Source organism: Homalodisca vitripennis, chromosome 1 (assembly GCF_021130785.1).
Source record: "Homalodisca vitripennis isolate AUS2020 chromosome 1, UT_GWSS_2.1, whole genome shotgun sequence".
NCBI lineage: Eukaryota > Metazoa > Arthropoda > Insecta > Hemiptera > Cicadellidae > Homalodisca > Homalodisca vitripennis.
Window position 1 is genome coordinate 36,358,727 of NC_060207.1, and position 13,019 is coordinate 36,371,745.

The 13,019-nt window shown below is 29.3% G+C and overlaps 1 protein-coding gene across 2 annotated transcripts in view; it reads left to right on the forward strand.

Annotated features, from left to right (window-relative positions):
• LOC124359808 (uncharacterized protein YJR142W) overlaps positions 1-13,019 on the forward strand; it is a 66,951-nt gene that overhangs the window by 31,292 nt on the left and 22,640 nt on the right. For both annotated transcript variants that reach the window (XM_046812854.1, XM_046812863.1), the window contains 3 exons: positions 2,382-2,620; positions 5,015-5,078; positions 9,619-9,749. In XM_046812854.1, the coding sequence (XP_046668810.1) occupies positions 2,382-2,620; positions 5,015-5,078; positions 9,619-9,749 (434 nt within the window). The remainder of the gene's footprint in view (positions 1-2,381; positions 2,621-5,014; positions 5,079-9,618; positions 9,750-13,019) is intronic.

The window sequence follows — 13,019 nt, forward strand, 5'->3', positions numbered from 1 at the left end:
AAGTTGTCTATTAAAAAAAATGTATCATTTGGGTCTATGTTGGGATTAGTCGAGTTAAGATTTTTGCCTGAATGCGATTGCAGTCAACTTAAAAATTTTTATTGATTAGAACTGCCTAACAAACTCATCCAAGCTATGTGAAAGGACTGCCTTTATAGCAAGTTTATTTTAATATTTATTATATATTTATCTGTTATCGTGTTCACAAGCTCGCGTAATATTCTATAATTCGATACACACACGTATGCAAGTATATTTTCAGATTATGTTGGTTTTTGATTTTGGGAGTTGTGCAAAGAAAATGCAAAAAATCTTCTGGAAATTCCGTCATGAGGGCAATTGCATGCAATAGGCAGATTTCTATAAAATTACCTAAAAGTAGACTACCAGGACACATCTTAGAGTGTATATAACAAATAAGCCTATTTAGATCATTATTAATATACATTTTTTTTGTATTACAACACTAAAAAGTTAAAATAATGTGTATTTATTTTTTTTAATTCTTTAAGTCGCTACCTTGGTTTGACAAGGTTTTAACTGACCATCAGTTACTTTTGAGAAAAACAGTTTCAAAGTTTTAACTTCATTTATCTCTACTATTATCAGGAATTTATTTTTCATTTTCTGCACACGAACTAGTGATGTATATTACTTTAAGGAAATATGTTGTTTAATTTATTTTTTCCCATATTAGTATGAATACTAAAAACACTTAGTGTATCAAAACTTTAAAAAGTCAACTTTAGTAAAAAAAGAAACATTTTGTAAGTTAATAATTATGTATTTCAATTTCAATGATTTTTGAAGGGTTAAGTATTTTAAGTAATGTCAAATTTACATCGAGTTAGGGAAAGTTCCCCATCTCAGATTTTTTCAAGAAAGCCTCAGCCTACTTTTTTTGTTAAGCTAAATATGGTATCTAAATCTCCTTTTTGGCTTATCATTAGAATGTACTTGAACTGAGCCAAGGTTACTAGATGTTGAATCATTCTTTATTGGCTTATCTTCAAATTTGAAGTCTTTGCACGTGATATCCATGCTGCAGACTTACCTCCTCTAAAAAATACACAAATGTCTTGAAGAATCTTTATACAAAAACTCAGCGTTTATGGAGTAAATGTCATTAAACCGAATAAGGCAAATTTATTAAACAAATAGGGTTCATTTAAGAAAGTATACCCTTCATTGGCTGCACAAAGAAAATTTAAGTTTTATGGCCGTACCATCAATAATCCATAGATCTTGAGTTACTGATCTTTTGAAAACTCATATTATTAAAGTTTTACTGCATTTATGAAAAAACATCCTTAGACACATACATTCGCCTCATTGTAGATGAATTAAAATATAGCATATTGAATATGAGCAACTGTTTTAAATGGAATTTGATATCTTCATTAATTTTATTAGGCAATTCAAAATATAAACAGTTTTGTAATACATCTAACTCAAAAATTATAAATAAATATTTGAGTAAAAGAACATTATTGATACTTTTGAATAATATATCTATAAAAAGTAAACATCCTAAAAATTTCATTTTGTACTTTTTTTGTATGCAATTTTAAAAGTAGATTTTTATTGGATGAATTTATTTTTTTCTCAAAGCTAAATTTTCATATACAAAAATATTATGATAGTTTAATAGGTTTATATAATGTAAAACATTGATTTTATGACATTTTGGGATTTTATAAACAATCAATCTTTCTAACAGTCATTGTAACTGATTTACTTATCGGTTTTGAAACAATGATTCTGAAAGCCCAGAGTACTCTCTTACCACTGACAACACTCACAATCATAAAGAACGTTACAAACTCTGACAGGAACTTTTAGCAAACTGTAATTTTTGAGTATTAGGAAATTAATTAAGAATTGTGATTGAAAATGTAAATGTCATTACGTAAACGAGGGTCACAACAATTGAATGTTTTATGTAATAATATGAAACTTTGGCTCTTTCCATGAACATAAGTTTTAGTCCGAATAAAACAAAAATAAGAGTTAATTGTGAGAGTTAATATTACAAAATAGTTAATGTGTCAAAAATCGCTTAAAGCCAGTTACATGGTTAAAATATTTAAAAAAATTGAAAGCTTATCCCAGAACTGTATAACACTCTGCATATTTATTTATATATATATATATATATATATATATATATATATATATATATATATATATATAATTATCAAATCATAGGTGAGTGTGAGTTAAATTTGTAAAAGTATAAGTTTTACATCAACTGTACACCAAAATATATATGTGAAATTGCACCATTAAAAAAACATGGTGTTTATTTACAACTCAGATTTTTGTTGTAAAAGTTTGTTTTAAAACTGTTATTTCTTATCCAACAAATTAAATTTTTTCAGGACTGCAGAGTGGCACCAGTTGGCCATTTATAGTGGCTGGAAAACAAGTCGGATTGGTGCGACCGGATGTGCTCAGCAAGCTATCCAAATATCCGGAAGTCTTCAGTATCCAGAAGAATTGTGTTACATTAAATCCAGCGTTTAGAGATTATACTGAACGGTCTGCCAAGGTGGAGGAAGTCCTCAAAGAATGTCGTGCTCAAGAAACATTCATAACTCTCAAAGGATGGCGGGATGAGGTTGGTTTCATATAATTTTTCAATAAAACATAAATAATTAATTACTCCCATTTATTGTAAATAAAATATCTAGGAAGATTGTATAGTTTTAACAAACAAAGATAATTAAAATATGTTCAGATAGTTTACAAATAAATATACAGTTGCCACATGTAGCAAATTACAGTAGTAAAAAATAGGCAATGGAGTGCATTACTTAAGTATGAATGCAATTAACTCCTTAACTTCTGAATTACTGATGTATTCTTCTTAACACCTCACTGCGAGGTTTCCTTGGTATTTGAAGGGTGTTGAAGAGAAAACTAATCAGGTTATAATCTTTACTAATTATAAAATTTACCCAAATAAAGAATGTAATATATGTCAAATGTTATCTTTATTAACAGTAAAAATTGTTTAACAATTATACCAGCTTGGTAACTTTTGGATTTGTGGAAAGCAAGGTATGACACAACACAATATAATCTTTACTAATTATAAAATTTACCCAAATAAAGAATGTAATATATGTCAAATGTTATCTTTATTAACAGTAAAAATTGTTTAACAATTATATCAGCTTGGTAACTCTTGCATTTGTGGAAAGCAAGGTATGACACAACACAATATAATCTTTACTAATTATAAAATTTACCCAAATAAAGAATGTAATATATGTCAAATGTTATCTTTGTTAACAGTAAAAATTGTTTAACAATTATATCAGCTTGGTAACTCTTGCATTTGTGGAAAGCAAGGTATGACACAACACAATATAATCTGACATCGCAATGATAGCCCAAATTCTCGATATCTGGAAACAATTATTTTGTCCAGTAATAATAATAAAGGATTATGTCTCACTTTAGATACAAACACCTATCCGAAATCACAGATTCATTAAAGGAGGCACACTGTAAAAACAGCTTTGCTGCACTTACATTTAATTAACCTTTTATAGAATAGAATTGCAAATAGTTTTATATTAGTTCAAATATAATTCATTTCTGAGCAGCACCAATCCAAAATTTCATTAATTGGACATTATTCTAATAATTCACATTTGATGTTGCTAGATGGCAGGAGCTTCTTAATTTGGCAAGTTGACGCTAGCATAGAAGAGACAGGTGTAGCAGTGAAGGCTCTGCAAGTTATAATATGTATTTACATATAGTGCAGTTGAGGATTAAATAGTCAACTTTAAAAACATTGTGTTCGTAACTGATATTAAAATATAGATATTAAATTAATGATGATTAGTTTTTATTCCTGGATTTCTTGGTTGATCTTCACATGTCTTTTATAAGATTTTATTACTCTGAGTACTAAGAATCAAAATATTGCTGCATTTTTTTTATATTCACGTGGAAGAGTTAACACCCACTCCAATTTTGTATCTTATTCCAGCTCTGCAGATAACTTTATTTTATTTACTTCAACGGCAAGCCATTTTAGATTTCGTCCTATGAAGTTTAGCTTAAGTTTGTCTTACCATTATTAATGGTGGTGGGGGGTTATTATTTAATCTCGAGAGGTTCACCTTATCATGCTTAAAGTTATATAGCAAATTATGTAATATTTTGTCATTTCTAGCCTTTTACTCTTTTTTATGATAGATCCAGCCAAATGTTTGGAAATTCTGTTCAATAGGTGCACAATGATTTCATTTATTCATTATTGTCACTGCCAGTTTATAAAGAATAGCATAGCTAAACACAGGTCACATTATGAAGAAAATAATTTAAAAAACAAATGTTGTATAGAAGCTTAATAAAGAATAATTTGAGTCTTCAGATCTGTTACATCTCAAAACCAGCATCTCAAAATTTTTGAGAATAATTTTTTGTAGAACTTATTTTTTCTACCATAAGAGGATAAAGTCTATTTTTGTACAAATTTGTTTATCATTCATGAAAAAAGTCGCTCCATAAAATTTCGTGAGTCCTTTGTTAGTTGTAATTGTCCCCTAATGTAATGTAAGGGAGTAATTTACATACATACATATTATAATATTTTGTCCAAGTCGTATTCTTTGAGAAATAATGCGCCAATTAGCGGCCTCAAAGTTTTATGCTGTATTTTATTTCTATTTTTACATTATTTTTTGGTTTTACAGAACAATACATCTATTGAAATTGAAAAATACAGATTGTACAAATATGTAGAATAAACAAAAGAAATCGAACATTGCATTTTACAAAATATGAGTAAAAGAATTAAAATATAAACAGATGTTGTTCACTGGGAAAATTAAATGTGCATAACTATAGTTTCTTTTTTAAATTTTCTCTCAACCATAGCAGTGGGTTCTTGAACTTTGTAACTGGAAGTTTACTTAACACTTTTAATAATCTACTTTTTTTACTATTGTATATTCCATCAAATAGATTTCAATTAATAATTATTCTGTTTCAGTGTTTTGATGTCCGTGCAGGTTACTCTGCTGAAGCTCTTCTTAAAATGGATCGCTGTGCAACCTGTAAGTATCAGATATCACGCTCATATGCCAATAAAGAATTACTCTCTTCATAAAATCAACAAGTTAAACAAATTTGTCCTTAAAATTTGCAGTTTTAAATAGAGTACATGATACAATATTTTTATTGCATTTTACATTATTTATAAAAAATTAAAATTTTACCACTAAACAAAGCACATTTCTCTCCTTCTTATCGCAACAAGTTACAGTTTACTATTACTCCAGATTTTATCTGCATTGCCTTACTCAAAAAATGTTTCAAAGTTTTGTATAACATATTATTATAATGCAAATTATGCAGTCTCCAAATTTGAATATTTTCCTGGTGTTTAGGAAAGCAAAACTGTCTACAAGAGATTCCTTGTGTACTTTTGGCAGCTCCTGCTTATATTTATAAATACTTTAGTCTCTCATTGACATCATCCCATCTGGAGCAGATATTTTAACTTGTGTTGAAATTAAATCACTAAAGCTATTGAGGAGAGCTATTCAACATTGTTTTATTGAACTATTTTACTATTTTTAAACTAAAAATACTTGAAAACCATACAGTAATAATATATTATCGGTTATTATTTTTGTTTTTCTAACTAGTTAATGTAAAAAGAATATAAGCTTAATATTTTGTATATTTTATATATATATATATATATATATATATATATATATATATACAGTTTGACATAATTTAAAAGAAAAACTTCATTCATACAATATTTCGTTGTATTAACATAAACATAAACAAACAAAAAGTATAATTTGACTGTTGCCAATGATAAAATATGAGTTTTAATAAAAAAAATAATGTATACATACTAAATGCAATAAATGATCTTAAACTTCGAACTATCAGATATTACTTTTCTAAATAATCCTCTATTGAATAAAATGTTTTCGATTTTAATCAGACTTTATACTGAATGTTAGTTTTTGTGATATTTGCAATACTCAGTATATGTGTTGGTAATTTAACTTTTCCCCTGCATATTAAATGAAATATTAATTACAATATATGAAATAAAGGTTTGAAACTTTTCTTGTGTTTCTTTAATTTTGTTTTGGTGTGTAGTTAATTATTATTATAACTTAAAAGCAATACAAGTAAATATATTTACAAACATAATTTATAGCTGATTGCAACCAAACTAAGACCACATTTTTAGAAACACTAATATACCTATTAAGATTTAAATGTTTAAGATTCAATGACAATGGAGTTTCTAATGTTAAAAAAAATTTTACATGCTAAACAATAAGGAGCCATTAATTCATTAGTGTTGTACAAATTAACCTTTAAACATTTTCATCACGTTTAAAGATTACAGCCACACATGAAATCTGCCTTTCTACCAACAGCTGAAAGTGATATTTTAAGATAAGCTGGATAACACAGTTTTAAAAAAGATAAGAGGAATCTAAGGAGATATTGACCATATCACATGTTTTGTGTTATCTTGTGCCCCTGTTTTGTGTTTGTTTTATAAACTAGAAATGTTGTTTTATGTAGGTCTCAACAAGTCTTTCTTGGAGTTTAGCTGGCATGTTACATTCATTTCAGTGGTAAAAATAGAAATATTAAAACAATTTTTGTCAAAAATTATATTCTTTGACTCATTAAAACTGGATTGGGTTAACATGTACTTATATGCAGTTAGTTTCTATATAATTTAATCTTCAATATTTGAGGCAGTCCATGCCAACACTCACAATATCCCTTTTTTCTAAATTGAAGTTTAACCTTGGATTCGCTTAACAGAATTGTCTACTTTATGCATTAATATTTTTCCAAAAGTAACTAAATTCTATAAAAAACCAATGTTGAAAAGAGGTTTTCATTACTCAATCTCACTTTATTATAAGTGGCATAATTCTTAATCTCACATTATCCAACAGCCAATAGGATTGCATTCTTTTGATCATGTAACCCCAAACATTCTGTCATCCCAAACCGTGTTAATTCTCCAGTGGCTCAACACACAAGGTAAAACTATTGATTAACAAAACACTAATAATCGAAACGGTAATAATCAAGAGTTTAAGCTGCGATCGCATTTGTGGCATTTGACAAAAAAGCCAAGAAAATGCGTCGCTGTTGAGAAAAGCTCTTGCAAAATTACAACGAAAACTAGTAAGAACTATCAGCGAAAAGTATATAGCATTTTGAAAATCAGTTTGCAGCGTTAAAAATATTGTTTTTAAATGATACTTTGAGAACATCACTCATAATTTCATGTATATAAAATATTAGACACCATGTCGTGCCGCCGGTAGACAAACTGCCTGGTTGGAAAACCCTTGCCTACTCTCAGATCATACAGTATAGATACCTAAGTTTGAACATTAACCATAAACTAACTAATAGTACTAAAATTATGGGAATTACATTAAACTTAAGCTTGTTTATTTCTGTGTCTAAACGTATAAAGCAAATTATTTACAAACAGTATACAAGTTTTGTGTCTGTAAAAAAGACAAAAGGTACCAGTGTTGTCACTTTACTATTAAACTGTAAAATTTAAAAATAAATTATGGATTGTTAAACTTGCCATTGGAGGATCAAAGCTCGTATGAAAAAAGCTAATGGGAAATGGTCTAATATATTAAAACAATATTTAATTTATTACGGCTTCCTCATGCACTTAAGAGTGTGAGTGGACCGTGCATGATCGTCGCAACATCGTCCTCGACGGTCTGACGGTTTGCGCATTCCAACAAGCAGGCACCAGCCATGACAAATGAACAAAATCTGTTTAATTAAATTAAAGTGGTGTTAAAAATTATAGTTTTAAATTGTTTTTATAAATTTATATTGTCTTAAAAACAATTATGACTGTACGCTCAATAATGTGACCCATACCGTGGTTTTTTAACCAAACCTGGTTGAGAATAAAGGTTATAAAATGGTTTACAAACAACTGGTTCGACAAAAACTTTTATGCATATAATTCAAAAATTTTAACATTACATGCTCTAAGTTACCACTCTTGTACATATTATCTTGTATAAAACTTTGTTCTCAATAGGGTTACAAGTTTTCCTGGTTATGAATGTTGAAAATTGTAGTTTGGGTGAAAAGCGCCAAAACAGGTACTATTTTTTATCCTTACCGACATAAAAACTTAAAATTAATGTTTATAAACAGTTTGATTTACATCTAGACACAAAAATACACTAGCTATTTTAATTTAACTCCCGTAATTTTTGCTCATCTAGTTAGTTTGAGGTCATGTTCAAACTAGGTTATCTATACTTTTTGATGTGAGAGTAGTAACCAACGAACGGCCATGCTTGTTGTTATGACATTGGTGCTGATGCGCCGTGGCTGACACACATACGAACAAAAACGTATGTTGTACACTTCTAAACGTCTTGTTTTGACATCTATAACTAGTACCGAAAATTTGAGGTTATGTTATAAGTAGATTTTATTTTGAAATGTCAGACATTCATAAAAGGTTAAGCATAACCAATCTAAGCAATTTGTTAATAATCTCTATTGAAGGTACCAATAGAAAAAAATCCATTTCAATGAGGTTTAAACATTAGTGTTTACAGAACAAAGAAGACTACAGATTTAATGATGTTGGTAGAGCCTAGTTTTTTTTTAAAGATTATCTGATGTTAAAAGTAACTTGTTTTATTAAAACTAACCATTCTAATTAATTTTATTTTGTATTTTAAATTAAAAGAATACGTTTAGTTTTTTTGTATAATTTTACAATAAATCTAAAACCTTTTTTTCCTAACTATACTAAAAATATAAACTAAACTAAGCAAAGCAAACAATTTTTAAAACTGTAATGTAATTTTGTATCTTGCTTTTTTTTAAGTTTCATTATAGACCTCACCGATAAGTCATGTTGACTTGGTGGGGCCATAATTCTGTAAAATGATGTGTTAAAAATAAATAAAAAAGTAATACTGACTCAATAAAACCTCTCCACAAAAATCGTTTAATTATATAGAGGTTTTTAACAACACTACTTATATTATTGTAAATATTAGTTCTGGAGGCTAAGTATTATAGAACTACAGACTGTTTTTCGATAAGTATTATTGTAATCTCCCATGGAATACCAATGCTATTAATATTTACTGCAAGACAAGTAATCTTGCTAAAAAGTCTGAAGAGCTTGTAGCATTTTTGCTAAGAAAATTTTCATCTCTGCTTAAACCCTGAATCGAAACTATAGACTAACGCTTGGTATATAAACACAGAAAGTAAACAATCAACAAGTAACCATGCTGGTGCTAATTGAGGTGCCAGAGGGACAATTGAAAACGAACAGCTGTTACAATATATCTTTCTATGAATCAGAAAACACCATAACTAGCAGTAACAAATCACTTTGTTTACTCCAATTTGTAGGAATAAACATCAATCTAGACTTTGTTGGATATCCTAAAAAATTAATACTTTGTTTTTTACCAAGTATCGGTAAACCCTGTATCGTGTTTTAGTGAATTACATGGCCACGTATACAGCTGCTAGCTGTGCCCGAAGGTATAACTATATAATATGTATAACTATATGTTTTAGGTCTGTTTGGTATATGTAATTATGGAGTAGACATAAATGGATATGTCATGGATCCAGAAAAAGGGCTGTGCATTTGGTTACAAAGAAGATCTCAAACAAAACAGACATGGCCAGGAAGGTGGGATAATATGGTAAGAATGTTAATATAACAGTTGCAAGTATTAAATAATATTAGCTACACTTATTTGTTAGTATGAATATTATTAGTGTGGAAATTTGCAGCAAATAACAAATTCATCACTTTTACATAGTTTGAATCCTATAATGGACATGAGGTATAATACAAATAATCCAAACGATCATAGCCTGAAATAATATGCTAATTATTTTTCTATTATGAAATGAGGATTATTTTTACTGTATTAATGATAACACCAATCCACTGACTACAAAAATATTTTGTTTTTGTGCAAAAGTTCACTTAATCTGGTTATAAGATGCACATACAGTGGCTAAACCCTATAGTATTGTATAGTATAGCAATCATGAGTTTACATAGTTTATTAGCGTGTTAAAAATAATTTTGGTTTAAAGTACCTTGGAAAAGAAATGAACCCTTTTGGTGCCAGAGATGATATCAAATCCATGTTGAAAAGTGCAGAGTTATTTTTTGTGTGACTGCAAATAGTGCCAGAGGGTTTTGGACAAAAACGCAAAGTTTTAGAAAAAATGTGTATAAAATTTATTTTTGGTCATAAAAAGTTCCTTTTTACTTCCTTTTAACCCTCCGAGTGGCGGTACTTTTTTCTCCAAGTAGCAGACATTTTTACTGATTTTGTATGTTCGCAAAAGAAAATTTATATAAAATCCTGTATATTATATAAGTATGACATATCATACATCGATTTAAACTTCATAACACACAGAGTAGAATGGTAATAATATGAAACACTTACCTTGGATTGGTGTAAAAAACCAATGGGTTGAATTCCAAAAATAAAAATTCAAATTTTTTTGTTTTATATTAGGCTGAGTAAATGTTCCTAAACTTAATTTTTTAACACAAATCCAAAATAGCCATTTTGTTTAAAATTTAATTCTGAACAAAAATATATATCCGTTATATGTATTATTCCTAAAAACAACGCACTATTTGCTGATCGAAACTTTTATGTACACGTTTTTTACTGCATTTTAGTCAATATCAGAGCCAACCTCATTCCTCATCATTCTTTCCTGGTTTGAGAGGCCTCCAATAATGTTCCAGGTAAGGGGAAACACTCCCTATGAACCCAAAATTACAAGTTGGGCACCAGAAGTGACTTTTACCCCCTTTTTTTGGTGTGTACACACACTGCACAAAAGTCTGGTAAATAAGCAATCCCGTTGAAGAAGAAGACCTACACTTGGTCCAGGAAATGAGGATTATTTTTACTGTATTAATGATAAACACCAATCCACTGACTACAAAAATATTTTGTTTTTGTGCAAAAGTTCACTTAATCTGGTTATAAGATGCACATACAGTGGCTAAACCCTATAGTATTGTATAGTATAGCAATCATGAGTTTACATAGTTTATTAGCGTGTTAAAAAATAATTTTGGTTTAAAGTACCTTGGAAAAGAAATGAACCCTTTTGGTGCCAGAGATGATATCAAATCCATGTTGTTGAAAAGTGCAGAGTTATTTTTTGTGTGACTGCAAATAGTGCCAGAGGGTTTTGACAAAAAAAACGCAAAGGTTTTAGAAAAAATGTGTATAAAATTTATTTTTGGTCAAAAAAGTTTTCCTTTTACTTCCTTTTAACCCTCCGAGTGGCGGTACTTTTTTCTCCAAGTAGCAGACATTTTTACTGATTTTGTATGTTCGCAAAAGAAAATTTATATAAAATCCTGTAATTATATAAGTATGACATATCATACATCGATTTAAACTTCAAAACACACAGAGTTGAATGGTAATAATATGAAACCTTGGATTGGTGTAAAAAACCAATGGGTTGAATTCCAAAATAAAAATTCAAATTTTTGTTTTATATTAGGCTGAGTAAATGTTCCTAAACTTAATTTTTAACACAAATCCAAAATAGCCAAAAATTTAATTCTGAACAAAAATATATATTCCGTATTATTCCTAAAAACAACGGCACTATTTGCTGATCGAAACTTTTATGTACACGTTTTTTACTGCATTTTAGTCAATATCAGAGCCAACCTCATTCCTCATTCCTGTTTGAGTAGGCTCCAATAATGTTCCAGGTAAGGGGAAACACTCCCTATGCATGGGCACCAGAAGTGAACTTTTACCCCTTTTTTTTGTGTGTACACAACTGCACAAAGTCTGGTAAATAAGCAATCCCGTGAAGAAGACCTACACTTGCAGGAAATGAGGATTATTTTTACTGTATTAATGATAACACCAATCCACTTCATTTTGTTTTTTGTGCAAAAGTTCACTTAAATCTGGTTATAAGATGCACATACAGTGGCTAAACCCTATAGTATTGTATAGTATAGCAATCGTTTACATAGTTTATTAGCGTGTTAAAAATAATTTTGGTTTTAAAGTATAATGCCAGAGATGATATCAAATCCATGTTGAAAAGTGCAGAGTTATTTTTTGTGACTGCAAATAGTAGGGTTTTGGAACAAAACGCAAGGGGTTGAAAAAATGTGTATAAAATTTATTTTTGGTCATAAAAAGTTCCCTTTTTAACCCTCCGACATATTCTTATGTTCGCAAAAGAAAAATTTATCGTATATTAAATATGACATACATACATCGATTTAAACTTCATAACACACAGAGTAGAATGGTAATAATATGAAACACTTACCTTGGATTGGTGTAAAAAACCAATGGGTTGAATTCCAAAAATAAAAATTCAAATTTTTTGTTTTATATTAGGCTGAGTAAATGTTCCTAAACTTAATTTTTTAACACAAATCCAAAATAGCCATTTTGTTTAAAATTTAATTCTGAACAAAAATATATATCCGTTATATGTATTATTCCTAAAAACAACGCACTATTTGCTGATCGAAACTTTTATGTACACGTTTTTTACTGCATTTTAGTCAATATCAGAGCCAACCTCATTCCTCATCATTCTTCCTGGTTTGAGAGGCCTCCAATAATGTTCCAGGTAAGGGGAAACACTCCCTATGAACCCCAAAATTACAAGTTGGGCACCAGAAGTGACTTTTACCCCCTTTTTTGGTGTGTACACACACTGCACAAAGTCTGGTAAATAAGCAATCCCGTGAAGAAGACCTACACTTGGTCCAGGAGGTAGTACAGTAGGTTGATGAACCGTTTGTAAGAGTTCCATTAGTACCAGCATATCTAAATACTATATCAAATTAAAGTTTAGAATCTGGTCTTTCTAACCATACCTAATATATAGCGTTTAAGTTGCGGCATAACATCGGAAATACCGGAACAAGAGAGGCTTGCGTT